At 41.6% G+C, this 25,561-nt stretch overlaps 1 protein-coding gene across 5 annotated transcripts in view; it reads right to left on the reverse strand.

The window, feature by feature from the left end:
- Positions 1 to 25,561, reverse strand: part of DOCK1 (dedicator of cytokinesis 1) — a 1,428,876-nt gene that overhangs the window by 1,015,499 nt on the left and 387,816 nt on the right. For all 5 annotated transcript variants that reach the window (XM_029610025.1, XM_029610029.1, XM_029610028.1 and 2 more), the window contains exon 24: positions 3,203 to 3,273. In XM_029610025.1, coding sequence (XP_029465885.1) covers positions 3,203 to 3,273 — 71 coding nt within the window. The remainder of the gene's footprint in view (positions 1 to 3,202; positions 3,274 to 25,561) is intronic.

The following is a 25,561-nucleotide window of genomic DNA, read 5'->3' on the forward strand; positions in this document are numbered from 1 at the left end:
CTTTGAGCTTATTTTCAGGTGGTGCCATGGTTTGTGCACGTCAAAGTTGCGTGCATAGGTTTGGTGCGCGCGTGCAGAGCGATGTGCACGCTGTTGTGCGCACGGGTCAAAATTATGCGTCCAGCACAATGAGCGAGTGGCTATGTGCTTCACATGTGCGCCCGGTACTTGTGCGCGCGACATTCTGCACACAAGGTATTTATGCACACGGCTCGCCTCTGTGCGCACGGATCGAGACGGCGGACAGGGCAGCGAAGAGGGCCAAAATGGTGACGGCGACCACGCGGACAATATGGCAACCATCTCGGATGGACTCCACGTGGGAGGACCCTCAGATCTGACCGGGGTCTAGCTCTGCTAGGGCTGGCGACCTGTGCGTCTCCTCGAGCTTCGGAGACCGGAGACTTTTAAATAGATTTCTACCTTACCTTGTCTCGGTGCTTCCTTGTTTCATTCCGGGTAGTCTCCAGCTGCGGGGAAGAGAGGGAAAATACCTTCACCACCACGCTCGAGGTTACACCTGCTGCCTCTCAGCCTCACCTGATGTCGGGGCTAGGTCCCTGCCGAGAGTCAGCCGCCGGATCGAGGCTTACCTCCGAGGGATCGCGGAAATCACCTCGGGAATCTTGACTGGGGAGGGACCCAACAGGTGTCACCGCAGGAGAGCGGGGCTCATCTGTCGAGGTAAGATTTCTTCTTAAATTGGATTTCTTTGGTAAAATTTACTCTAACGCTGCGCTAGCATGCATCAAGTCCTTAACTGCTATGGAGATGGAAATACTGAAGAGCTGCACTTCCTGCAGGGGTATATGTACTAGGGCTGACGTCAGATTGAAATCTGATCCGTCTCCAACTGCTATCAGGAGTACACTATACGCATTGGTCCTGAGTCCATCTGCTACACGCTAGGAAATTTAGTATATTCCTTTTTGGAGGGAAACCAACGGTTCCCTAGATAAGTCTGTGTGATCATGAAAGGCTTGGGTTGGGTGGGTAACTATCAGGCAGCATTGGGGGCCAGTATTATTTCCTTTATTTTTTTTTTAATACTTTCCCCTGTTAAAATGTAGGCTTCACAAGATTTCTTGCGCATTTGTTTTTGATGATGTATATTACTTTCTTTGATGTTGTTTATCTTAAGTTTTAATCATATAGATGATACAAAACTAACAGAATAAGAAAAGAAAAAGAAATGCACTATAATGCATTATTTGATACCCCTGTAAATGTTTTATCAATAGCAAAATATGTCTTACACCTTTTATGAGCCTTCTCAATTTTGCTTTTTTTCTGAATGCTAAAGGATTAGAGGGTGTTGGGAGTTTAGGATCTAAATATGAAGTTGATGTCCCTATATCAACATAGTTATGTTGGCTGGCTGGATTATGTTAAGAGAAAAAAAGAAAGAAAATTAAAGCCTATCCATCTGTGGTAATTTATACTTGGATCTTCTTTTATAGTGAACTATTTGGATTGCTGAAGTGATTGCCATCATTTCTCCTTTTCTATGATTTTTTTTGCTGCTATTCTAATTTGTTATTCACCTTCTTGTTATGAAATTGCTAATAACTTCCATTTGTATACTGCTATTCGAATATGCTGTAACCCACCATGAGTAAATTTCATATTCAGAAAGGTGGGTAATAAATCCAAGTAATAAATATTACCTCTGCTCATTTGGGACGGTTTTCTGGGGAGAAAGACAGAGGGAAACCATGAATTTTTTAAATTAAAGTAAGTTTAAAAAATTAGAAGTCACACCATCATAGGAATTAAAGCCTAGGAATTCAGATGAGATGCAAAGAGCAGAGATCAGAAGATGACAGATGCTCTACACACAATGTTGGCCATAGTATATCATTTCCATCATGTTATATTGTATTTATATGTTTTATGAATCTGCGTGAGTCATAAAGCCATTTCTCACTAAAGGAAGTTTAGAGAAAAACTCTAGAAACTTTTAGAGAAGATGGTTCAGAATATTTGAAAAGATCTTTAACCATTTTATCAACCTGAGGGCCTGATTTAGTAAGGCTTTTCTCCCATTCTGTTTAAGGGAAACATGTTTAGTAAATGAGGCTCTTAGACCCTTCGCTCTATAGAGAAAGCCTTTGTTCAACAAAGAAACTCTTCTTTTAAGGATTTTCTTTTACAAGACACTCATAAGCGTGCCTTTTCTGTAGCCTCCCACCGATTATTAGAAAGGAAACTGATCTGTATTATTCAGGAAGAAAGTAAACACTTTCTTATTTATGAAAGCATTTGTAGTTGTTAACTGAGATTTGTCCCAAGCATTTGTCCCTGTTAATTGAGATTTGTCCCCTAAGAGAATAGGGCTGTCTCTGAAATATGCCCAGTTTCCATTACCTTATTTTCTACTGTGTAGCATTTAAGCTTGTCCTTTTTGTCTTCTGTCTTAATTTGACTAAGTTTTATGGTTACTTTGATGGTTTTATGGTTTTGTTTTTTTTAACTCATTGTTTTTATTATGCAGTATATAAATGTGTTAAATTAAAATAAATAAAACTCATTTTACATGATAAAAAATACATCTTTTAAATTTATTTAAACAGTATTTATATTCTGCTAATCCAAATATGACCTTCAATAGATTACAAACTAACTCAATAAAATTCATTATCAAAAACATTGTAAAATCCAATAAAAACAGAACAAGAGTGAAACTAATGAATACGCTGAATAAAAGCTTAATTTTAAAAAAAAGTGCTTTTCCTTTTTTTACTTAAAAGTAAAAGGTCTAACAGCCACTTTCAAGACTTAGCTCACAGGGTAACGAGTTCCATGAAATAGGGGCAACTTCGGGAAAAGAATGGGATGTGGTCATAGCTAAACACAGTCTTGCACAAAATAAATAATTTCCCTTAAATGTCTAGAAGTAGATTTAAATTGTTTTTCCTCCTCTTAAAAGCCTCTTTAGATGTCACCAAAACCAGAGGAGAAAAAAATGGAGGCTGATTACTCTATTCAAGTCACTCAAAGGGCATAAAAAATGAGTTAGTAGGCCATTTGTTTATATTAAAATTAAGAACAGAATAAGAAATGTCCCACTGGTGTTATAAAAAAAACAAAATTAAAGATTATTCAAAGGAAAAGGTTCTTTATAGAATTTCTGAACTCAATATGTACTGTAGGCATTATACATTAGCACAAAGTTTACATAAATATTCCATATATGTCTTACCTAAGTTCTTTTGGGTCAAACACCAATTTCACATCATTGACAATAGTTGGTAAATACTTAAGTGCGGCTCCCTAAAAAAGAAAAACAAAATAGAATATATTGTATGGATACAATCTGCACTATTTGGTGAACCAATTACTTAACAGTAATATCATTTGGACATCAATAAGGTGGTTATCCAGTGTGGTCAAAATGTGACTATTACTAGAAAATCTTTTAAATGATAACTTATTGCCATTCTCATTGTCTGCATTATAATTACATAACCACATAATGCTCAAGGAAGAGCTCATACCCTATAACAATCATTAGAAGATAAATTGAACAATGACTGCACCAGTGATACCAACTCCAATAAAAAAAAAAAATTCAGATATTGTATGAAGAATTAGCAAATGTTGCTTACCTGTAACAGGTGTTCTCACAGGATAGCAGGATGTTAGTCCTCACATATGGGTGACATCATAGGATGGAGCCCAATCACGGAACACTTTTGTCAAAGTTTCTAGAACTTTGACTGGCACCTACTGGGCATGCCCAGCATGGCACTAAACCTGCAGCCAGCAGGGGTCCCCCTTGAGTCTTGTTTAAAGCTACAGGAAGTGCCGAAAAATAAAATAAGAAAGTATAACGAACCCAACACCACAGGGCGCCAGCGGGTTTCGTGAGTACTAACATCCTGCTGTCCTGTGAGAACACCTGTTACAGGTAGGCAACATTTGCTTTCTCACAGGACAAGCAGGATGGTAGTCCTCACATATGGGTGAGTACCGAGCTGAGGATGTCCGAGAATGCACCAAATGTACCCAGATGTGCAATAGGCACTAGGAATGGGGTAAAATTTGCTAGAGGGCATCCTGAACCCTAATGGGTGTTGGTACGTCAAGTTGTAAAAAGGTTGTGCAAGACAGACCGGCCGAAGATGGAATCTTGTCTTCTGACCTTGTCTAATCAATAATGGGCTGTAAAGGTATAGAGAGAACTCCAGGTAGCAGCCCTGCAAATGTCAGGAAGCGGCACCGAGCGTAGGTGTGCTACTGAAGTCACCATGGCCCTCACAGAGTGTGCTTTAACACGGTCTTGAAGTGGAATGCCTGCTTGCTGATAGCAAAAGGATATGCAGTTCGCTAACCAGGAGGAGAGAGTCTGCTTACCCACAGGCTGCCCCAATTTGATGGAATGGAAAAAGACAAACAATTGAGTGTTTTTCCTGTGGGCAGCTCTACTGTCTAGATAGAACGCTAGAGCCCATTTAAAGTCAATGGTATGCAGAGCCTGTTCTCCTGGATTGGAGTGGGGCCTGGGAAAGAAGGTTGGTAGTATAATGGATTGATTAATGTGAAACTCCTATACTACCTTAGGTAAGAACTTAGGGTGAGTGCAGAGTACTTCCCGGTCCTGCAGAAGTTTAGTGTAAGGCGGATAGGTAACTAGGGCCTGTAACTCACTAACTCTGCGAGCAGATGTAATTGCCAAAAGAAAAATCACTTTCCATGTGAGATAGCGAAGATCACAGGATTGGAGAGGCTCGAATGGTGGTTCATGAGCCAACCCAAAACCAGATCGAGGTCCCAAGAAGGGGCCGGAGGGCGCAGTGGAGGCTTGAAGTGAAGCAAGCCCTTCAGAAAACGTGTTACGAGGAATTGTACTGAAATAGAAACATCCCTGACACCTCTATGGAAGGCGGCTATCACACTGACATGCATTCTGATGGAGGTGGTTTTTTGGCCTGATTCTGGCAAGTGCCAGAGATAGTCTAGAAACCTCATGGTGGAACAGGTAAAGGGTTCAAGGGATTGAGAAGAACACTATGATTTAAACTGGTTCCGTTTGTAAAGATAAGATTTTCTCGTAGAAGGCTTCCGTGAAGCAATCAGGACACAGGAAACTGGCTCCGAAAGGTTAAGTGGCTGAAGAATTAACCTTTGAATATCCAAGTCATCGGGGTAACTCATCGGTGTCTGGAGATGAATCGTCAGTCCAGGTATCATAGGGATCAGCATCTGTCCCTGTAGGAACCTACGAAGGATGGGACAATGGTATTCCTGAAGGTCCTGGTCTAGGATCTGAAGGCATCGAGGGAAGTACTGGAGGCACCAGTGTAGGCATCGAACGCACCGGTGTAGGCATCAAGGACATCGATGAATGGATCGGTGGCGCAGATGGGCGCATCAGCATCGATGGTTGAGGCATTGGAAGTACTCCCGATAGAGGAATGCGGAACAATGTTTCCCCTCCCGATGTCAGGGGAAGCAGGGAAGGCACAAGAGCCAACGGTTCCCAGGATCCATCGGTGGAAAAGTGTCTATGAGCGCTTCCATCTTTGATAGCAGCGATGCCAATGCTGCCAGAATGGGATCAATGGTCGGTTCCGCAACTGGCACCAATTTCGGCGCCAGGGGACCTTGGAGTCTGTGCATCGCCTTATCGATGGCCTCCTGAACCATCCGGTCTAGTTCTTCACGGAGACCTGGAGCAAGCAGCCCCGGCTCCGAAAGGGAAGAAGGAGGCAGAGGCATAGCAGGAGGGACCACCGTTAAAGGCGGAATCGCTGCTCCTGATACCTGTCCGGGTGAGGGTTGCCTCGGTGACCCGGTCGCAGAAAGGGTCGGTGCCTTTTCTGGACTGGGTTTCTTCGATAGTGGCTCGGACAATGGCGAGGTCGATGATTTTCCTTCATCGATGGTCCAAGACTTCCGGTGTTGATGCCAATGTTTCTCTCTACGATCCCCTCGGTCCTGAGGGAGAGTAGAGTTAGTCAAAGGCCGAGAAGTCGTCGACGCCGGAAGGTCACCGGTCGGCAGCAGATACTGGCACAAAGTGGACGGTGCCGGTTCAGACGACGTCAATGTAATAGACGGCGTCGGAGTTTGAGAATGGAAGAGAAGTTCCATTTTCTCCATTCTGGCCTTGCGACCTTTTGGTGTCATTAAGGCACATTTGGTGCAAGTCAGGACATCATGCTCGCACCTGAGACACATTACACAGACTTTATGCGGGTCTGTTATGGACATGGTGCGAGTACAATCTTGGCACTGACGGAACCCCAATGCCATGGCCTTTGAAAAATTTAGCCACGGTACGGTTGACGGCCAGTAGGCCGCGAGGGCCAAACTCGACGGGAATCTATCAAAAATGGGTAAAAACTTACTGGAGTACCGCGGAGTCAAAAATTCGAAGGAGGGACCCCTGTGGGTTATGAAAGATTTTAGTAATTCCATGAGGAAAATTCCTGTCAGGAATCTCTGTGGAGCTCCTTAACCCGCGTGGCTACTGCTGCGCGGAAAAAAGAAGACTCAAGGGGGATCCCTGCTGGCTGCAGGTTTAGTGCCATGCTGGGCATGCCCAGTAGGGGCCAGTCAAAGTTCTAGAAACTTTGACAAAAGTGTTCCGTGATTGGGCTCCATCCTGTGATGTCACCCATATGTGAGGACTACCATCCTGCTTGTCCTATGAGAAATGTTTTTCCACTTTCTCACATGAGCAAGCCACCTATTCTGGCCATGTACGCAACTAATAATCATCCTGCCTGTTTATTAAAAGCATCCATTTAAATGCGTGTTTAACTTTTCATTTAAATCTGATTGGATTGATGTTTGAGTGTTTTGCTGAGAGTCCAATTCTAAGATATTGTGCCAAATTTACAGTAAATCCATTTAGTGTTTTTTGGTAGGAAAAGTATGAAAAGCACAAGTTGCTAGTCATTTGTATAGAGAAATACAATTAAATAGGTTTTTCCTAGAATTGAGAATTAAAGAGTTTACCATGTATGTGCTTTGGTGAAAAATCACATTTCTAGGTTTCACCATTTCCGAAAAACCTAACTAAAAATAATTACGACTTAAGTATGCACAATAAAGTTTTGCACAGATTTTTTTAGTGGGAGCGGAGGTGAGAAACTTCTTGAAGAAGGGCAGCTCAGATGTTAGTGGTAGGATCCTTTACTTCCACTTTCCCTTAAAAAAAAAAAAAAAAAAAAAGCTCCACCCACTGAACTGTCTTACACATGCACACATTCTTCCTTATTCACTTTCACCTTTCTCCCACTTAGCATAAAACAATCGCATTCATGCTATTCTATTAGAGCTCAACTTTTAAATCTGTCCACAGTACACAAAGGGCCGGATTTCAAAGCCTTACGCGCATATGGGGGGGTTACGCGCACCGGACCTATTTTCAAAAGGCCTGGCGACACATGTAAAGCCTCGGGACGCGTGTAAGTCCCGGGGCTTTACTAAGGTGGCGGTGTCAGAGGCTCCAGGGATTGCGCTCCAGCAGTTGGCCGGCTGAAGTAAGTTTTGGAATAAAAGGAAAAAAAAAAAGGTAGGGGGATAGGGCGGTGGAGATAGGGGAAGGGAAGGTGGGGTGGGGTGGGGTGGGGGAGTAGGGAACGCGGGAAGGTAGCACGGCTCGGCACGCGCAAGGTGCACAATTGTGCACCCCTTTACACGTGCCGACCCCCGATTTTATAACATGCGTGCACATGATATAAAATCATGTCCATGCGTGCGTGTCAGATAGCGCACGCACATGGACGCGCTAACATAACTTTTAAAATCTACCCCAATATGCATGGAGAAGTGGGCCATGGGGATTTATTTTTGTATTTTATAAATTGTGACAAGACCTGTACCGTTTATAAAATACCACTTATTTATGCTCCAAAAGTACACATGCATGTTTCAGTACACACATATATTTGTAAAGCAGGAAGAACGTGTGCTTTCTCTACCCATTTAAAAAAAAAATACACGTGTACATTTTACTCATGAAATAACTGTAAAAATTCAAGTGTAATAATATAGAATTAAGCATGGAGGCAGATATATTTCAATATATGCACATCACCATTCTGAAAATACTTAATTGCACACACACTTGAAATAACCCAGTTCACGGAGACCCTCTAGTACTTCATCCTGAACCCATATCACTTCACCCAGATGTCTCACCCAAAGACTGCTGACAAAAGACAATTCCGATTTGAACTGCACGAGTCAGTTAGCAGATGTGTTTGGACAAGTTCAGTTATGCATGGATGCATACCCCTTTCAAAAAATCAACATGCATACGGACTTCATGATCCTGCCCCTAGAATGCCCACTTCCCCCCCTCCATTAAAACTTTCCCATGTCTGTGTAAGTATGCATGAGGTCAAGCTTCTACAATATCATATACACATGTGTACATGCTACTTAAACACATATATGCTATTTATAAGCTCACGCTCCCCCAAGTAAGGCTTTGAAAATTATCTCCTTAATGTAGTATATATGCAGAAAATGTAATGAGGGATATTATATTGGTGAAATGAGTCATAATTTAAAGACAAGAACAAACCATCAGAGACATGAGATAACATATCACAGAACAGAACAAAGTGGCATGCCTGTTGGGAAACATTTTTCTAAACCAAACCACTGTCTGAATGAACTTTTATGATAAGGCTACCAAAAAGAAACATCAAAAATACTCAGAAAAATAATGTAAGACATTAGAAATAAAATGACCAAACACTTTCTAAGAAAAACAAAAGGATTTAAGAGCAACACCACTTATTACCAGACAATCCTCCTCCATCTGCAATCTGTCTACCTCAGTTATCTCACCCATCTACATACAAATCACCTGCCCCAGCCCACCCCCAAATTTCTCTTATGTTCCAACTCTTTACACTTTAGAAAACCATATCATTGTTATGCAACCTGCAATTTATTTGTATTTGGGCATCATCATCTTTATCTTATTATGCACTGACTTGATAAAGGAAGAAAAACTCTCAAATGCTAGTCACAGATATATTAAGTTAGGAAAATTACATTTGTTGAACTTTATTTCTAATATAGAGGCATTCACTTAAGCATGGTAACCCACACTAACCTTAGCATGGGCCACTCACATTATTTAATCTACACCAGCAGAAATAATGGGGGCCCATCAATTAATGTATGCATTAACTTGTGTTAAATGTTACCATGAGTTACCATGCTTTAGTGAATATGCCTATTAATGTCAAATCAAGAGGAACAAAGTTATGGGTTAAGAACCCAAAATTCTATTACCTGACTTTTTTTTTCATGTGATTACAAATCCATCATATTTTCTTCACAAAGCTTTTCAGAATTATCTTTTTTATTTTTGATAAAATACAAACTGTCCCCTAGATTCATCAAAATGCGATAACGCATGCACTAAGAAAAAGGGGCATGTTTATGGAAATTTTAGAATTATTGCACCATGCGCATCAGTAGTATGGTAAACATTTCACACCCCATGATAATTACTATTTCATATCTCGCACTGAGTGAGAGAGAGAGACTATCTACAAGATCTTCATAGTAGTCAAGTATTTATATGCCAATAGAAGGGTCATCTAATAGTTCGAGGTGAGGTGTTGGTGGTGGTTTAGGGGCCAGTTTATCATGCAGAGTGAGACGTACAAACAGCACAGTACACCTTAGTGAAGATTTGACTTCATTTGGAGTGAGGAAAGTCTCACAAAGATGAAATTTCTACTATGTTCTCTCACCCTAGCTTGATGGACATTAAAACAGGGTGAATGACCCTGTGTATTTGATTAGAGTTATAAGGCCAACCTAGTAAGACAATGGACAATGTCAAACTAATAAGGGAAGATGGAGGGTCTCTCTTTTTAAATAGTACATTCCTTACTTACATTTTCCTCAAGGGAGTAGAGAGCCATAAGCAGGTAATCTGTCACATATGGCCAAATGAAAAAGTGTGTTCTCACCTTGTACACATCATCATGAACGGGGGGGGGGGGGGGGGGGGGGGGGCTTAAATGTTTCTTAATTTATTTCAAACACAACACTTATTATTCATAATCTATAAATAAACACAAGTGTGACTCATTATGTATAGATGTGATCTATAATCCCTACCCAACTGCTTAATCATCTGTACCTTATTAAGCAGGAGTTGAAAAAATAGTGACTGCCTAGATCAGAGTGGATATAGCGGGAAATTCGCTGGCTCTCTCGGAAACTATCTATTATAAAGTTTTGGGGATTGGATACTTAACTAGTTTAATAACATAAGTCCTGTGAAATTTACAGGTGTCAAAATGACTATCCGCTATTTTGAATAAGTAACTTTTTAATGTAACAAAACCCATTTGATTTTAAAGGACATTTGTAGAACTATATAAACATTTTACAAATTTAGCTATTTCAAAAGTTAGCGATTTTTTGGCAATTTATTGTAATGTTTGGCCCGCGACAGACTGTACTCACCGCAGGATGCCATTGGCCCCCACCAGATGCTACACTAATATGGTGCGGCTAGGACGCCACATGCCAACCCAGGTCTAGGTCTCTCTAGGCACATACGCACACTGCTCATCACTCCTTACAGGTCCTGCAGCAGGAACTCTCCTCTGGCACTCCCTAATGATGTCAGCCAACCCAGGGGATTTAAGGAACAGCTGTACAACTAGTCTAACACCTCAGCAACGGATCCCTCTGCCTTGCAGTGCATGTTGCTAGTTGTGTCCTCTGCCTCATCTCTTCGCTGTTACCTTGCTTCCTTGTCTCCTTGCTGCTTCTTGCTTTGCCATGTCTCGGTTATCACGCTTGTGTCTCATCCTGTCCGTTTCTCCTTGCCTGACTCCCATTACTGACCTCTGCTTCGGATTCAGACTACTCTCTTGCCTGCCTTCTTGTACTATGCTATGGCACCCTATACTCTGCCTGCCCTGACCTCGGCCCAGACTCTCGCACTACCCTCTCGCTGCCTGTCCCTACCTTGCCTTGTACCTGGACCCTGTCTCCTCACTGCCAGCCCTGATCACTGCCCATACCTGGACTCTGTCTGTCCGCTCCATAAGACACACTCGCCTAGCCCTTCTGGCCCCAGAATGTGATGGTTCAACCTGCGGGAAATGGGACTGGTGAAGGCCTAGCTCCAGTCCCAGTAATGGTGTGTCCACTAGTTGTCAAGATGGTCCTAGTAAATTCACCTACAAGACTGGGTCAACCACTCCACAGCGTAAGGGCTCACATCTGTGATATGTTTAAATTATAAGCCTTATCAGTGACTTAAATGAGCATGCATTATTCTCTTTTAGTGAATTAAAGACATTATATTAAACTAATTAGGCTCTAGATCTCATCAATAGCAAAGCAAACTCCCTCCATTACCAGGCACATTGTGATGCACCACAAAAACACACTCAGAACCTTTGTAGCAAACCTGCAATATTATACCACCACTAACACCCAGAACTCACTCAGCAATAGCCCTTCCTTTCAAAAGGTAGCACTGCAAATATAGTAACGAGCATTAGAACAGTATTTCTCAATCAGTATGTAAATGTGCCATGGTACAGATATGCCTTCAAAACTGATCAGATGTGCCAGGGAAAAGTGATCACAGTCTGATGCTCAGAACTAGGCCAGCATCAGGGTATTGCTCTACTCTCAGCACCTCGCAGCTATAAGAGACACACCACTGGTGGCTTTTAAAAGTGCACAAGCTCCTTTCTGAGATCATGTGCGATAATGCGTGCCTCTTCTTAGTTAAACCATGAGCCCCGGAGTGTTGTAATTAATGATCAACATGCAGGACTCAGGTAGTTGGGCCCTGCTTTGTGAAGGATACACATTTTGCAAAGTACCTCCTCATCTGCCCCCACTTGAGCCACCTCCTTTGTGACCTTCCAGTTTCTGTCTTATTCCCAGGTTGAGTGAGACAGGGAGAGTATGCATTGAGCACTGGATGTGATTAACTGTGTGTTGGGAGCAGTGGCAGTGAAGAAGCTGTGGCAGTCAACGTAACTGAGTTGGTTGCCTGCACCACACTTACTTCTCCATTATTTTACATTGTATACAAAGGGAGCTTGTATATTGTGATGGATGATTGCGTCTCTCCATGACTTCTCTCAGTTTTAAAATTTGGAAAAGAGGTGGGGATTTCAGTGCTTCCCTAGCTCTTCAATTGGTCACATGAGTCCTCTCCACTGCTTGTTTAATGGATTTTGCTGTGCCATACATTTTTATTAAGGCATGTATGCCTTGGGCTTGAAAAAATTGGGAAGCAATGCCCTAGAATATGAATACACTTCCTACTGGGAAAACAGAACAAGTTGGACTGGTACAGCTCCCCAGACAAACTAAAACACTAGCAAAATCCATCACATCTATCACACACGCAGAACACTTGCTATTTTATCCCTCCCAATTGACCTTACTAAAACTATAATTACCGGTGATTTTAATATTCATCTAGATTCTCTCTCTATGTACCCTTCCGCTTCCTCTTTCCTAGATGCCATGGAAGGTATAGGATGGACACACCCCCACCCACAAATTAGGACGTACCCTTGACCTGCTGTTTTGCAATCACAATTTTATCTCTCTCCCGCAGAATACCCACTCCATTACCAGTGTACCCTGGTCTGATCATTCGCTTATTTCATTTATCTGCTAACATCAATAATCAGTTCTCATTCTCCAAAAGCAACATAATGACATACTCTACAAGAAAAAAGGTTTACCACAGAATCTTTCATTGAGGCTTTTCTCCAAAATATACCCTCAACAGTCAGTGCCGATGTAAATAGTACGGTATCTGCTTAGAATTAAGCAATCAGTAATACTTTAAACACCATAGCTCCATTTGTTCCCATATCTGTCAAACCAAAGACATGCTCCCTGGTACACCAATTCACTACAGTTGCTAAAAACTTCTCTCAAACACCACGAAAGATTCTTGGCATAAATATAACATCGACACTGCTAAAAACTCCTATTTTGCATGCTTAAGAAAATACAAAAAAGAAATAAACATTGCTAAAAAAAACTTACTACTCCAATAGAATAAATGCCGCTAATGGAAACATATCAGTTTTGTTCAATATTGTTAAATCGTTAACAACCACCTCTCATCCTGATCACTCAGAATTAAACAATAGGGATGTGAATTGGGCTTCGGACGATTGAAAATATCGTACGATATTTTCAAAATAGTCAGAAATCGGGGGCTCCCCCAAAACAATAGGAAAACCCCACGATATTGTTTGTGGAGGTTCTCTTATCGTTTTGGGGGAGGGCGGGAAAAACAGCACACAAAAATAACCCCTAAACCCACCCTGACCCTTTAAAACTAATCCCTTAGCTTCCCCCACCCTCCTGACTCCCCCAAAAACTTTTTATAGGTACCTGGTGGTCCAGTGGGGGTCCCGGGAGCGATCTCCCACTCCCGGGCCGTCGGCTGCCACTAATCAAAATGGCGCCAATGGCCCTTTGCCCTTACCATGTGACAGGGGCCATGCCATTGGCCGGCCCCTGTCACACGGAGGGCCATACAGTGCTCCCTCCATTTCACAGGGGCCGGCCAATGGCACGGATACCCTGTCACATGGTAAGGGCAAAGGCCATCGGCGCCATTTTTATTAGTGGCAGCTGACGGCCCGAGAGCGGGAGATTGCTCTTGGGACCTCCCACTGGACCACCAGGTACCTGTAAAATGTTTTTTGGGGGGGGGTCGGGAGGGTGGGGGAAGCTAAGGGATTAGTTTTAAAGGGTCGGCGTGGGTTTTTTGTTTATTGGCTCGGGTGCAGCCGATAAACAAAACCGCGATCGGGCCGGACGAAAAAAAACAAAACGATGTGAATCGGAACCGGAATCCAAACCAATTCCGGTTCACATCTCTATTAAACAATTCCCTCTGTAATTACATCACCACTCACTTCCAAGATAAAATCGCTAAAATTACTAATAGCTTCACTCATTCCACCCTAACCCTGTATGCAGCTGGTCTGTTTTCTCTCAAACAAGCCCCTCAGCCATTTCTCATATATTACAAAAGGTCAAGATATCAACATCTCCCTTCAATCCTTGCCCTGGTTATTTTTAAGAGTTAAACAAATTAGTCACACTATTTTTATGCCACATTGTAAATTAATCTTTGGATCCTGGCATCTTTCCAGATACACTAAAACAATCCTCCATTTGCCCAATACCAAAGAAAAAAAATGAAGACATTATGAATATATCCAATCATCAACCGACTGCATCTCTTACTTCCCTAGCCGATTGCGTCTCTTACCTCCCTGGCCAAACTAATCGCATCTGTCATTCTTCATCAAATCACCGATTTACCTGTTAACTCCATCCTTCATCCAAATCAACAAGGTTTCCGTAAATTTCACAGCACTGAGACAATGCTTCTTTCTTCTTTTGACACTCTACTATGAGGCTTCGACTCAAGCACTGATTATATTCTATCACTATTTGATATCTCAGCTACATTTGACACACTTGACCATAAAATACTCATTCATCAATTACAATCCAAGGCATAACTGATACCATATTAAACTGGTTCAAATCTCACCTATTCAATTGCCCACATCAGATTAACATTGGTCCCCATTTTTCTGAATGGTATACCCCCTCTCCTCCAGTGTACCTCAAGGTTCATCATTCCACACCATTGTATTTATCTACTAGGGATGTGCATTCATTTTTGCCGAATTGGAAAATTTCAAAGAAATTGTCCAATTCGGCATGGGTCGGAGGACCCGAATCCCGAGACGGATTTTCCCCAAACTTTGGGGAAAATTCGTTGCCCGGGCTAGCGCGGGGGGGGGGGGAGGGGCACATTTATTAAAAAAAAAAAAACAACCCACCCCAACCCTTCAAATTTAGTTAATTACAACCCCCCACCCTCCCAACCCCCAAAAAACTTGCCTAAAGTCCCTGGTGGTCCAGCGGGGGTCCCGGGAGTGATCTCCCGCTCTTGGGCCATCGGCTGCCAGTAAACAAAATGGCGCCGGTGGCCCTTTGCCCTTACCATGTGACATGGAATACCGGTGCCATTGGACAGCCCCTGCCACATGATAGGAGCAATGGATGGTCGGCGCCATCTTAGAAAATAGTCTCCTGTCTATTTTCTGTTTCTTCTCTTTTCTTCCCTCCAGATTTAGCCAGCACATGCCCACAGGCAGGGGAAGGGGCAGGGAGACCCACCTCTGCCCAATCCTCTATTCTTGTGGTATTCTCCCTTCAGCTGGTGGTGCTGGCCATGAAACAGCAGCAGCAACAGGATAACATTTCAGCAGAGGATCTGCTGTAGTTTGCTCACATGTCCTGAGCACCCCACCCCCTCTTTCTACAGGACTTCCTGTTACCATGGAAATCTGTGCAAACTTTTCAAATATTAGTAGTAGGAAATGCTTCATGAAGCTAATAGGTAGTACATTTAAAACAAATCAGAGAAATCATTTTTTTTTCTCAATGCATGATTAAACTATGGAACTTGTTGTCAGAGGATGTAGTAAATGGAGTTAGCATAGCTGGGTTAAAAAAAGATTTAGACAAATTCCTAAGAAAAAATCCATAAACCATTATTAGTCATGTAAATTTATGAAAGCCGCTGCTTATCCCTGGGTATTGATCTGTATTCTTTGGGATCCTGCTGAGTTTTGTGACCTGGATGGCCACCGACTAAGACAGTGGCCAAGTCTGAAGGACCTTTGGTCTGACCAAGTATGGTAATACTTATGTTCTTTTGTACACTAGGGTGATTCAGCTTCCCCTCTTGCTACTGTGTTCTTCTGCTGGTCAGTCTTACTCCCTTTCTTGCCTGTGCTTGCCTGCTGCTGCCCTGAAACTGAAGGGGCACTAGCAGGGAAGCCAGGCCAATGCACACTGCCATCACATGCAGTCACCACTCTGAAACTCGTTTTTTGAGCTCCTCTGCTGTATCTTTCCAGGCTTACAGCTCCATCATGCTATCACTGGTCAGTTGCTGAGGCCCCACACCAGTCTGCTTGTCGCTGACACAAGGACTGCTGCCGGAAACCTCATGCTCATGGCTCATCTGTGCCAACAATCCCTCCCCCTCTAGCACCTCTACTCACAAACCACTGATCTTGGGCTGGCCTCCTCCTGCCGCAATTTTTTCCTGTGCAGAGTACTGAATTCCTTCTTCTGGCTTGCAGAGGAAAAAGATGACATCCCTAAAGAAGTGTTGTTTTTTTAATCCTTTAGCAGGGGTTCTTCTGCCCATGTCTTCCCATGTGATGGAACCATGTTTACTAGAGATGTGGTTCTTTTTTCGCCCTATTTAGGAAATTTAACGAAATTTCCTAATTCGTTTCTGTTTCGGAGTATCCGAAACACGACATAAACGCCGTTATTTCGGAGCCCCCGAAACCGGAAACAAAATTTTCCCCGCAATTCGGGGGAAAATTCGTTTTCGGGTTTGCCTGGGGAGAGGGGGCACAAATTTTTTTTTAAATTAAAACCCACCCCAAACATTTAAATTCACTATAATACACCACCCCCCCGATCCCTCCCCAAGACTTATGAAGATCCCTGGTGGTCCAGCGGGGTCCCGGGGTCCATTTTCCCTCCGTGCCCGGTGTGCTGTGCTGCAAGCCGTGCGCCTCAAAATGGTGCCGAATAGCCCGAACTACCATGTCACAGGGGCTTTCGGCGCTATTGGTCAGCACCTGTCACATGGCCATCGGCGCCATCTTGTGCTCCTATCATGTGACAGGAGCTGACCAATGGCGCCGAAAGCCTCTGTGACATAGTATGGGCAAAGGCTATCGGCGCCATTTTGGTTACTGGCAGCCGAAAACGAAATCGCTTTTGGACCCTTGCTGGACCCCCAGGGATTATTGGCAAGCCTTGGGGGGGTCAGGAGCACACCGGGCACGGAGGGAAAATGGACCCCGGGACCCCGCTGGACCACCAGGGATCTTCGTAAGTCTTGGGGAGGGATCGGGATGGGGGGGGGGGTTGTTATATATGTATGAAAATGCTTAAAAATGTTTTTAAATGCTTGGGGTGGGTTTTTTTTTTCGCTTCGTTACCGATTCGTTTTTCGGTCCGGTTTCGGGTTTCTCGTTTCGTTTTCGGGCAAACGAACCGAAAACGAAACGAGAAGACCCGAATTATACCACGAAGTATTCGAACCGAAAAACGACCTGGTAGAAAAAAACGAAGCACATCTCTAATGTTTACCTCAATTCCTCTTCCCCTCAGATCATGGTTTTTGGTTGCACTGAGGATGGCCATGTGGCCACATTATGGCCTCATGGCTTAGCTATGGCCACATTATGGCCATAGCTAAGCCCATTAGAGGGATTTCTACAATGAGGCAACATTTGTTGCCCCTTCATTGAATATTTATCTCAAATTTTATTTGCAGTTTTTATATACCGACATTCACTTAGTAACATCACATTGGTTTACAATTAACAAAATGACTAGCAACAGAGCTTTACAATTGAAAAGTTGAACTAGATAGAATAATATCACAGAAAGAAACAGGTCTAATTATATATAAGGCAAGGTTGGAGGGGTTAGCAAGTACATGCTAATGCTTGAAAAGCAGAGTAAAATGCATTTAAATAAGTGAAAAACAGGTTGCAAAAAATATGAATAGCAGGATTGCTAAGGGTCAGAATGTAATGGGAGAATACAGGCGGGGGTGCAGGAAGATTGGGAGGAAGGAACAAATGCAATAGAAATATAGACAAATATATTATATTACAAATTACAAATGAAAACAAATTTATATTTATTAGAGGAAAGGCTAAAAGAGTAGCAATGTATTAATGATTAGCATGCAATGCTTCAAATGCTTTCATACTATTTCTTTTTTACAGGTCTAAGTAAAGCTTTTGAACTCTGAAGGCTTATTTTAACATAAGGATTCTTTTCTTTTGAGCTGGATAAAGTAGTGTGGTTGCTGTGTTCGTCCTCTTGCATGCACAGATATAATGGTTTGAAAAACAAAATGTAATCCAGGAACACAAAACTTTGGAAGTTAAAAATAATCAAATACTAACAAAACTAAGATCTAGGTTTCTTATCACATTATGAGCCATAAAATTTTCTGCCCGTCACTTCATCGCCCAAACTCCCCATCCCCCCTCCATTCTATTACTGGAATGCCTTTTATGATTCACTTACATTTCCTGGTAACGTTATCTTTTACTCATTCTATTCTGATCTGAGGAACTATTAGCTCTCATAGAAATGTGACAGCAGAAAAAGAATGAATGGCCTTTTCCAGTCTGCCCATCCAACCAACTAATTTAGCTTTACAATTCCCATCACTCCCTTAGAGATCCCACCATGTTTATACCATATTCTCCTGACTTCAGATACTATTTTCATCTCCACCACCTCCAATGGGAGATTGTTCCATGAATCCACTACCCTCTCTAAAGAAATATTTCCTACTTCTGAGTCTAAACCTTTCACACATATCCCATAACTCCTCATTCTAAAGCTTGCCTTATGTTAAAAGAGGCCTGTCTCCTGTGTATGGAAACCTTGGAGATATTTAAATTTCTCTATCATGTCTCCCTTATCTCACCTTTCTCTAGAGCAGAAGTTCTCAAACCTGCCTGGAATATCCCCAGCTAGTCAGGTTTTCAGGATATCCAAAATTAATATGTATAAGTTAAACTTCCATGCAGTAGAGGCAGGGCATACAAATCTCCCTCATACATAGTCATTGTGGGTATCCAGAAAACCTGACTGGCTGGAGGTCCTCCAGGATAGGTTTGGGAACCACTGCTCTAGGGTATATATGTTTAGATCTTTAAGTCTATTCCCACATTCTTTAGAACAAAGATCATGGACCATTTTAGTAGCCAATCTCTGGACCAACTCCAACTGGTTTATATTGTTTTGGAGATACAGTCTCCAGAATTATATACAGTATTCCAATTGAGATTTTACCAGAGACCTATACAGGGATGATATCACCTCCCTTTTTCTGATCATTCCTCTCCAAGCATCTTTCTGGCTGTTACCATCATTTTATGCACCTGTTTAACCACCATAAGATGGCAAGATACAATCATCACTAGTTCCTGCTCTTCTTTTGTGCTTAGAAGAATTTCACCCCATATATTGAACCTCTCCCTTTAGTTTTTATAGCCTATAACTACATGTTTTTAGCATGAATCTTAGCTACCAAACCCTAGACTGTTCCTTGAACTTTTCTAGATCCTTCCTCATGTTTTGCACACTTTCCTGTTTACACTGTTACAGATTTTGCTATCATCAGCAAAAAGACAAACCTTTCTCAACAATCCTTCTGCAATGTCAGTCAAGAAAATGTTGAAAAGAGTCAGTCCTAGGACCAATCCCAGAGGCACATCGTTAGTAACACCCTCTCCTCAGAGTAAATGTCAATGACAACTAACCTTTGTTGCTTCCCAATCAACTAGTTTCTAACCTAGTCAGTCACTCTAGGACCCATACCAAGGGTGCTCAATTTATGTATAAGTGGCCTATGCAGAACCCTGTCAAATGCCTTACTGAAATCCAAGTATACTACATCTAGCGCTCACCCAAAGAAACTGATCAGATTCATCTGACAAGATATACCTCTGATAAAGCCATTCTGTCTTGGATTTTACAATCTGTTGGATTCCAGAAACTGTATTAGCCTCTTTTACCAGCAATTCCATTAATTTTCTTATCACAAAGGTAAGACTAACCAGCCTGTAATTCCCAGCCTCCTCCTTACTACCACTTTCACGAATAGAAACCCCACCTGCCTGTCTCTAGTCCTCTAGAACTACTCCATACTCTAAAGTATTGAAACTATCAGACAGCAGAGCTGCCAGAACTTCTCTAAATTCCCTTAGTACCTTGGAAATATTCCTTCTGGTCCAATCACCTTATTGACTTTAAATTTAATTAGCTCCATACGAACATACTTTTCTGAAAATCAATTGAGGTTTACCTCACTTCCAATCTTGTATTCGTTTTATGTGGTCCTGCTCCTGGCCCTTCCACAGTGAGCACCGAACAGAAATATTTAACAACCAACTTTGATTTTTCTTTATTTTCTACATATTCCTCCCCTTCACATCTGATCCTCACAATGCCACTTTTGCACTTCCTTCTATCAATAAAACACCTAAAAAAAAGTCATCTTCCCATTTTACTGTATTTGCTATTTTTAATTCTATTTTAATTTTTTGCATTCCGACTTTCCCAGCTTCTCTTAGCTTTTACAGATATTGTTGCCTATCTTCCCCTTTCTGCGATGTCTTGTAGTTTATGAACAATAACCTAGTCTCCCTTGCCTTTTCAGCTGCTTCTTTAGAAAACCATAGCAGGCTTTTTCCTCTTTCCTTTACTTTCCAAACAAAAAGGTTAATTGTCCTTGTATCTCCTTTTAATTTGCAATTTGCTCTTCTACTTCCCTGGATTTTCCCATCCAACTAACAATTCACTTGAGGTATCTTTGCCTTTGAATGAACCATTATCTCCTGCACTCCAATACTGAACTACACCTTCCAGTGATCACTAGATCCCAGATCATCCACTAAAACATCAGATACACTCTCCCCTTTGGTAAGCAACAGGTCCAGTATTGCCTTTTCTTGTGTAGTTTCTGTTAACAGTTGACAGAAGATCTCCCTGCTTCTAAAGGACACCACAGCTGTGATATCCCAATCAACATCTGGCAGATTGAACTTCCCTAACAATAGCATCTCCCTTGTGAATATCCTACATTAAATCTCTATCCATTTCTTCTGACTGTGATGGAGGTCTGTATATTATATCAATATAAATAGATGTTCCATTCCTTTTTTCTAGGTTAACCCACAAGGCCTCAAACCTATCTCATGAGCCCTGTGATACTGCTGCTTTATTATTTATTTATATATATATAGATATAGATAGATAGATAGATAGATAGCAGATATAGTTATATTGGACTACAACCTGTTTAGGAAGGCCTGGGTAGAAAGGAAGTGCCAAGCCTCCTCCCTCCCTTCCTACCCAAACCTTCCTGAACAAATTGTAGCCCAATATAACTATATCCCAGTCATGGATGTCCACATACCTTGCCTCCATGACATCCACTACATTCAAATCAGCTCTTTCCATGACTGCCTCTAGATCCGAAATTTGACTTTCCATTCTAAGAGCATTAGTGTACTTTCTTTCCAGAGGTTGCCCTTTTGTCCCCATTTTTATACAAGTATTTGTTTTACGCAACTTAGGGTTTTGTTCACCGATCCCCCAAAGATCTTAATTTCAAGCTCTCCTCAGTAGATTTGCCAGTCTGTGTTGGAAGATGCTGCACCCCCTTCTTTAACTGGTGGACCCCATCTCTGCTCAGCAGCTCTTTAAACATCCCATTCTCCAGAAAGCCAAAACATTCTCATCAACACCATCTATGCGGCCATTCATTCATCTCCAGAATGTGAGCTTCCCTGCCTGGGCCTTTATCCTTGACTGGGAGAATAAGGAGAATACCACCTGTGTACCTTTCTGTTTTACCCTCTCTCCCAGAGACATGAAATCACTTTGATCAGTTTGGTACCTAGCAGTATCATTTGTGCCAAAATGGATGAGCAGCATAGGATAGTAGACAGTAGGCCTCAGGACTTTTGGCAATCTCTCTATAATGTCTTAGATTTTGGCACCCAGAAGATGGCACACCTCCTGGGACAGCATATCTGGTCAGCAGATGCCACCGTGTCCCTCAGAAGTAAGTCAACCATTATTACCTCTGCCTCCTAGAAGTAGTAGTTGTTGAGTCTGCAGCTTTGGGATATACATATTTTTGTTCCTCCTCATCCTGGGATGGTTTTTCCTCCTCCACTTCCAAGGCTACATACCAGTTCTTCAGCTTAAGGGAAATTGGAGACGTGGAGTAGGGTCTAGTAACTGTAGTAATCTCAGTCCAGCTGTCACCTTGTGGTCCAGTTTCACCTATCTCTCTGCTTGAGTCTTCAATCTTTGACACCACTATAAGCATTTCATCTATGTTTCTATTAAGTTTGCCTTCCATGACAAAAGCAACAGAGAAAACTAGGCAAGAAATGTATTAAGTTAGTCCAATAAAAATATATATAGTTTTTGTTTTTATTTGTTAATCTTTATGTCTGTTGAATTAATCTGATTAACAAATCACACAATACTATTACATCCTAAGGAATTTTCAAAAGGATTTATGTGCATATAACTTGGTTTTTATGCATATAAATGGGCTTTTGAAAATTGCTATGATATATGCTTCTTTTACGTAAGTAAATCCTTTTGAAGCTTACCTCCTAAATATTTGGGTCAACTAATAGACAGAAAAGAAGCTTAGAAAGTTGAAGAAACCCTATTGCAGAATTTTCAGATCCCCCACTCCAACCAATCTCTTAACCACTCAAAATTGTTGTACAAAGTACAGTATTATTCGCTCCAAAAGACGCACTTTTTTTCCCCAAAAGTGGGGGGAAAATGTCTGTGCGTCTTATGGAGTGAATGTAGCATCTCTCCCTCTCGCTCGCTGTCCCCCCTCCTCCTCCCAACTCGGCCTAATCAGCATGGTGGCACAGGACAAATGTCAGCTGTTTGAACTGGAGGGGCCTCCGTAGCCCACGCGGTTCAAACAGCTGATGTTTGACCTGCGCCGCGCTGACCTTCGCAGTAAGGACGGTATTCACATCCCGAACAGAAAGGAAGAAATGCCTCAGGAGCAGCAGGCCAGCAGGAACCCAGCAGACAGAAGATGATGCACCCCGGAAACAGCAGACTGGCAGGGAACTCAAGCTCCGCCAGCAGAAGACGATACATCTTGTAAGTAGAGGGCCAGCAGGATATCCAAAAGTCCTGTCGGGCAAATGTATGAGCATCTTCCTTTCCACCCGCAGCAGAGGAGCCCTAGAGTTTAAGAGAGTCTGTTGAGTGGGGTGAGGGGAGAGCAGCCTGTGTGTATATATATGTGAAGGAGAGAGAGTGTGTGTGTGTGTGTGTGTGTGAGGGGGGGAGAGCTTGTATGTGTGAGAGCCTGTGTGGGAGTGGGAGAGAGAGCTAGTGAGTGTGAAAGAGCCTGTGTGTGTATATGATGGAGAGAAAACCAGTGAGTATGAGTACCTGTGAGGATATTCTCTGCCTTACTATAAAATACAAAACCGAAAAAAATATCCCATGAACGGCCACCAGGGGGAGCTCCGTACGGAGCCCGGCATGGGGACAGAATTTTTTTTTTCTTATTTTCCTCCTCCAAACCCTAGGTACGTCTTATAGTGCGAAAAATACAGTATTAGAGCAGGTGTGTCAGCCAATAGAACAATCTGATCTACTTAATGATCCACAATATTTTATAATGATTAAGTTTGAGAGAGGGGCATTTGGTCAATTACACTGTTTACCTGGAAGATGCACCATCCCTCTTCCGCCTCCATCTGCATTTCTGATACAATTTCTGCACAAACAGTAGAATGGCAGGTGAAATGTGGACGATAAGGGATCCTTTACCCATGGTGCTTACAAAAATTAACATTTGTGAATGTTAAGTGTTGCTGCCCATGTATGTTATTGTTTACTAGTGTCACAGGTTTCTCCTGAGGTTCTCACAAACTAGTATGCATGCAATGCTGGTCTTAAACAATAAGACAATAGTGAGATCTAGTAACTTAATTTCATACAGTAAATCTATTTGAAAACAAAAAGTCTCAGAGACAATACATTTATCACAAAGATGGTTATACAGCATTATTGGACTGCTAAACAAATACTGTAGAAAATATATTTTAGGTGACATGTTCAGTCTGTTATAACCAAGTCTTTTTATAGCAGAATTTGTTAAAAAAAAAAAAATATTAATAAAAGGGACCAGTGTGTAAATAGCAGGAGGTCGCCAATAAATATGAAAACATTAGTCAAAAATCACATCTAGTATATCAACTCTACTTCTGTACTGAGGATCCTGGAATGGCCCACCAGCAGAGGTGGTAAAAGACCAGCACTGCAAAATAATTCAAAATGCTTGAGATGGAGGAAGAAACCGGGTTAAGAAGTTGGGTGAAAAACACGGCAGGGTGTGGGGGAGCCAGAATTGGTTTAAATACTGGAACTTTTATGCTCAATTGTCCAAAGTGGAACCACACAGGAAGAGAACTGGGCAGACTGCGTCAGCCAATGTGCCTTTACTAAATTCTTATGTACAAGCAGCGAGAGAAAAAAAGTCCTGTATCACTAAAAAGGGCTTTTCTCTCGAGTCCAAATATTATACTCTACTGCTGTTGAACACAGTTTACGGAGCCATAGAAACTGACCACCAGTACATTTTTCCATATATGCACAGGGCATTCATCTTATGCCTAGAAGTTAAGTAATTTTGCATTATTTAAGTGGGTGAGTACCCGTCACTAAGTAAAGCAAATGAATAATTTAAAAAAACAGGGGTTTTTTTTTGGGCTGATTATGCACCCATAGACCAAATTATAAGCCTAGAACTTGTTGTTTGGCATCTGAAGCCTTTTTTCTCCAAAGAAAAATGTATTGATATAATTCCATGATCATATGCGGTGTGAACATGTAAGGGCACTCTTTTTCTGCCATTACAACTTTGAGTACTTGTTGGCTTTTTTCATTGAGTCTATAAATTGTACACTTAAATCACAATAATTTATCCATTAAAACTGTTGTAAGGTTTCTAAATCACCTGCCTATATCATGAAGATATCATTGATACATATTTTCCATAATTTAATGAGGTTTTTATGAGGGCATTGAGACACTGTCAGTATCACATTGTATTCAGCTCAATCATAGTCCAGATGATTGGCCATTTGCTGTGTTAGAAAGTCTTTTGAGGTCATCTTGAGGCAGTGATTTTTTACATTATTTTGTACAAAGTGAACAGTGCATTTTTAAATGTAAAACTATGATATCAAATAGTCTAACAAAGAAATAGAGTGGTTAGTATTTTATTGAAATTTTTGAGAGAAGAATAGTTTTTCTATATGATGACACTTTTTTCTTAATACTGATTGGTCAATAAACATTTTAAAAAATGACAATCTAAAAATGATGTGTGCGAATGACATTTTCAGTCAAGAGACCGTGGTCCATTTTGTCTTTCAACTCTTGCCTTTTTGTGACTTTTTAAGCTTATATTTATTTTTGCAACTTATAGTATTTTTACACGACACGGACGTGGCCCCTGAAGCAGGCATGATGCTCTGAAACACTATAGTGTCAGGCGGTGCATGTTTTGGTTAGTGCACTCTATTTGATTCCTATTTTTTGCCTATTAGTCTGAAAAATGCTGCCTTGTGAGAAAATGATTGCTATGTTATACTTAACATCTCTTGGTCAAGATAAGTGTTTTCCAATTGAATTCTCTATTACATTTTAATACATGATTTATGAAAAAAATACACAGTTAAAAACATATATGAAATGTGGAATAAGAATTTTATCTGCAAATTGAAAACATCAAAAATAAGTCATTTTTGTGACAGAGTGAGCCTAATTACATTCACTGGTATATGATTATAAGGGGTGCAGCACACGCAGTTTTTTGTTTTTTGTTTTTTTTTTAGCATCAGAGCATTATGTGATG

Source organism: Rhinatrema bivittatum, chromosome 7, assembly GCF_901001135.1.
Source record: "Rhinatrema bivittatum chromosome 7, aRhiBiv1.1, whole genome shotgun sequence".
NCBI lineage: Eukaryota > Metazoa > Chordata > Amphibia > Gymnophiona > Rhinatrematidae > Rhinatrema > Rhinatrema bivittatum.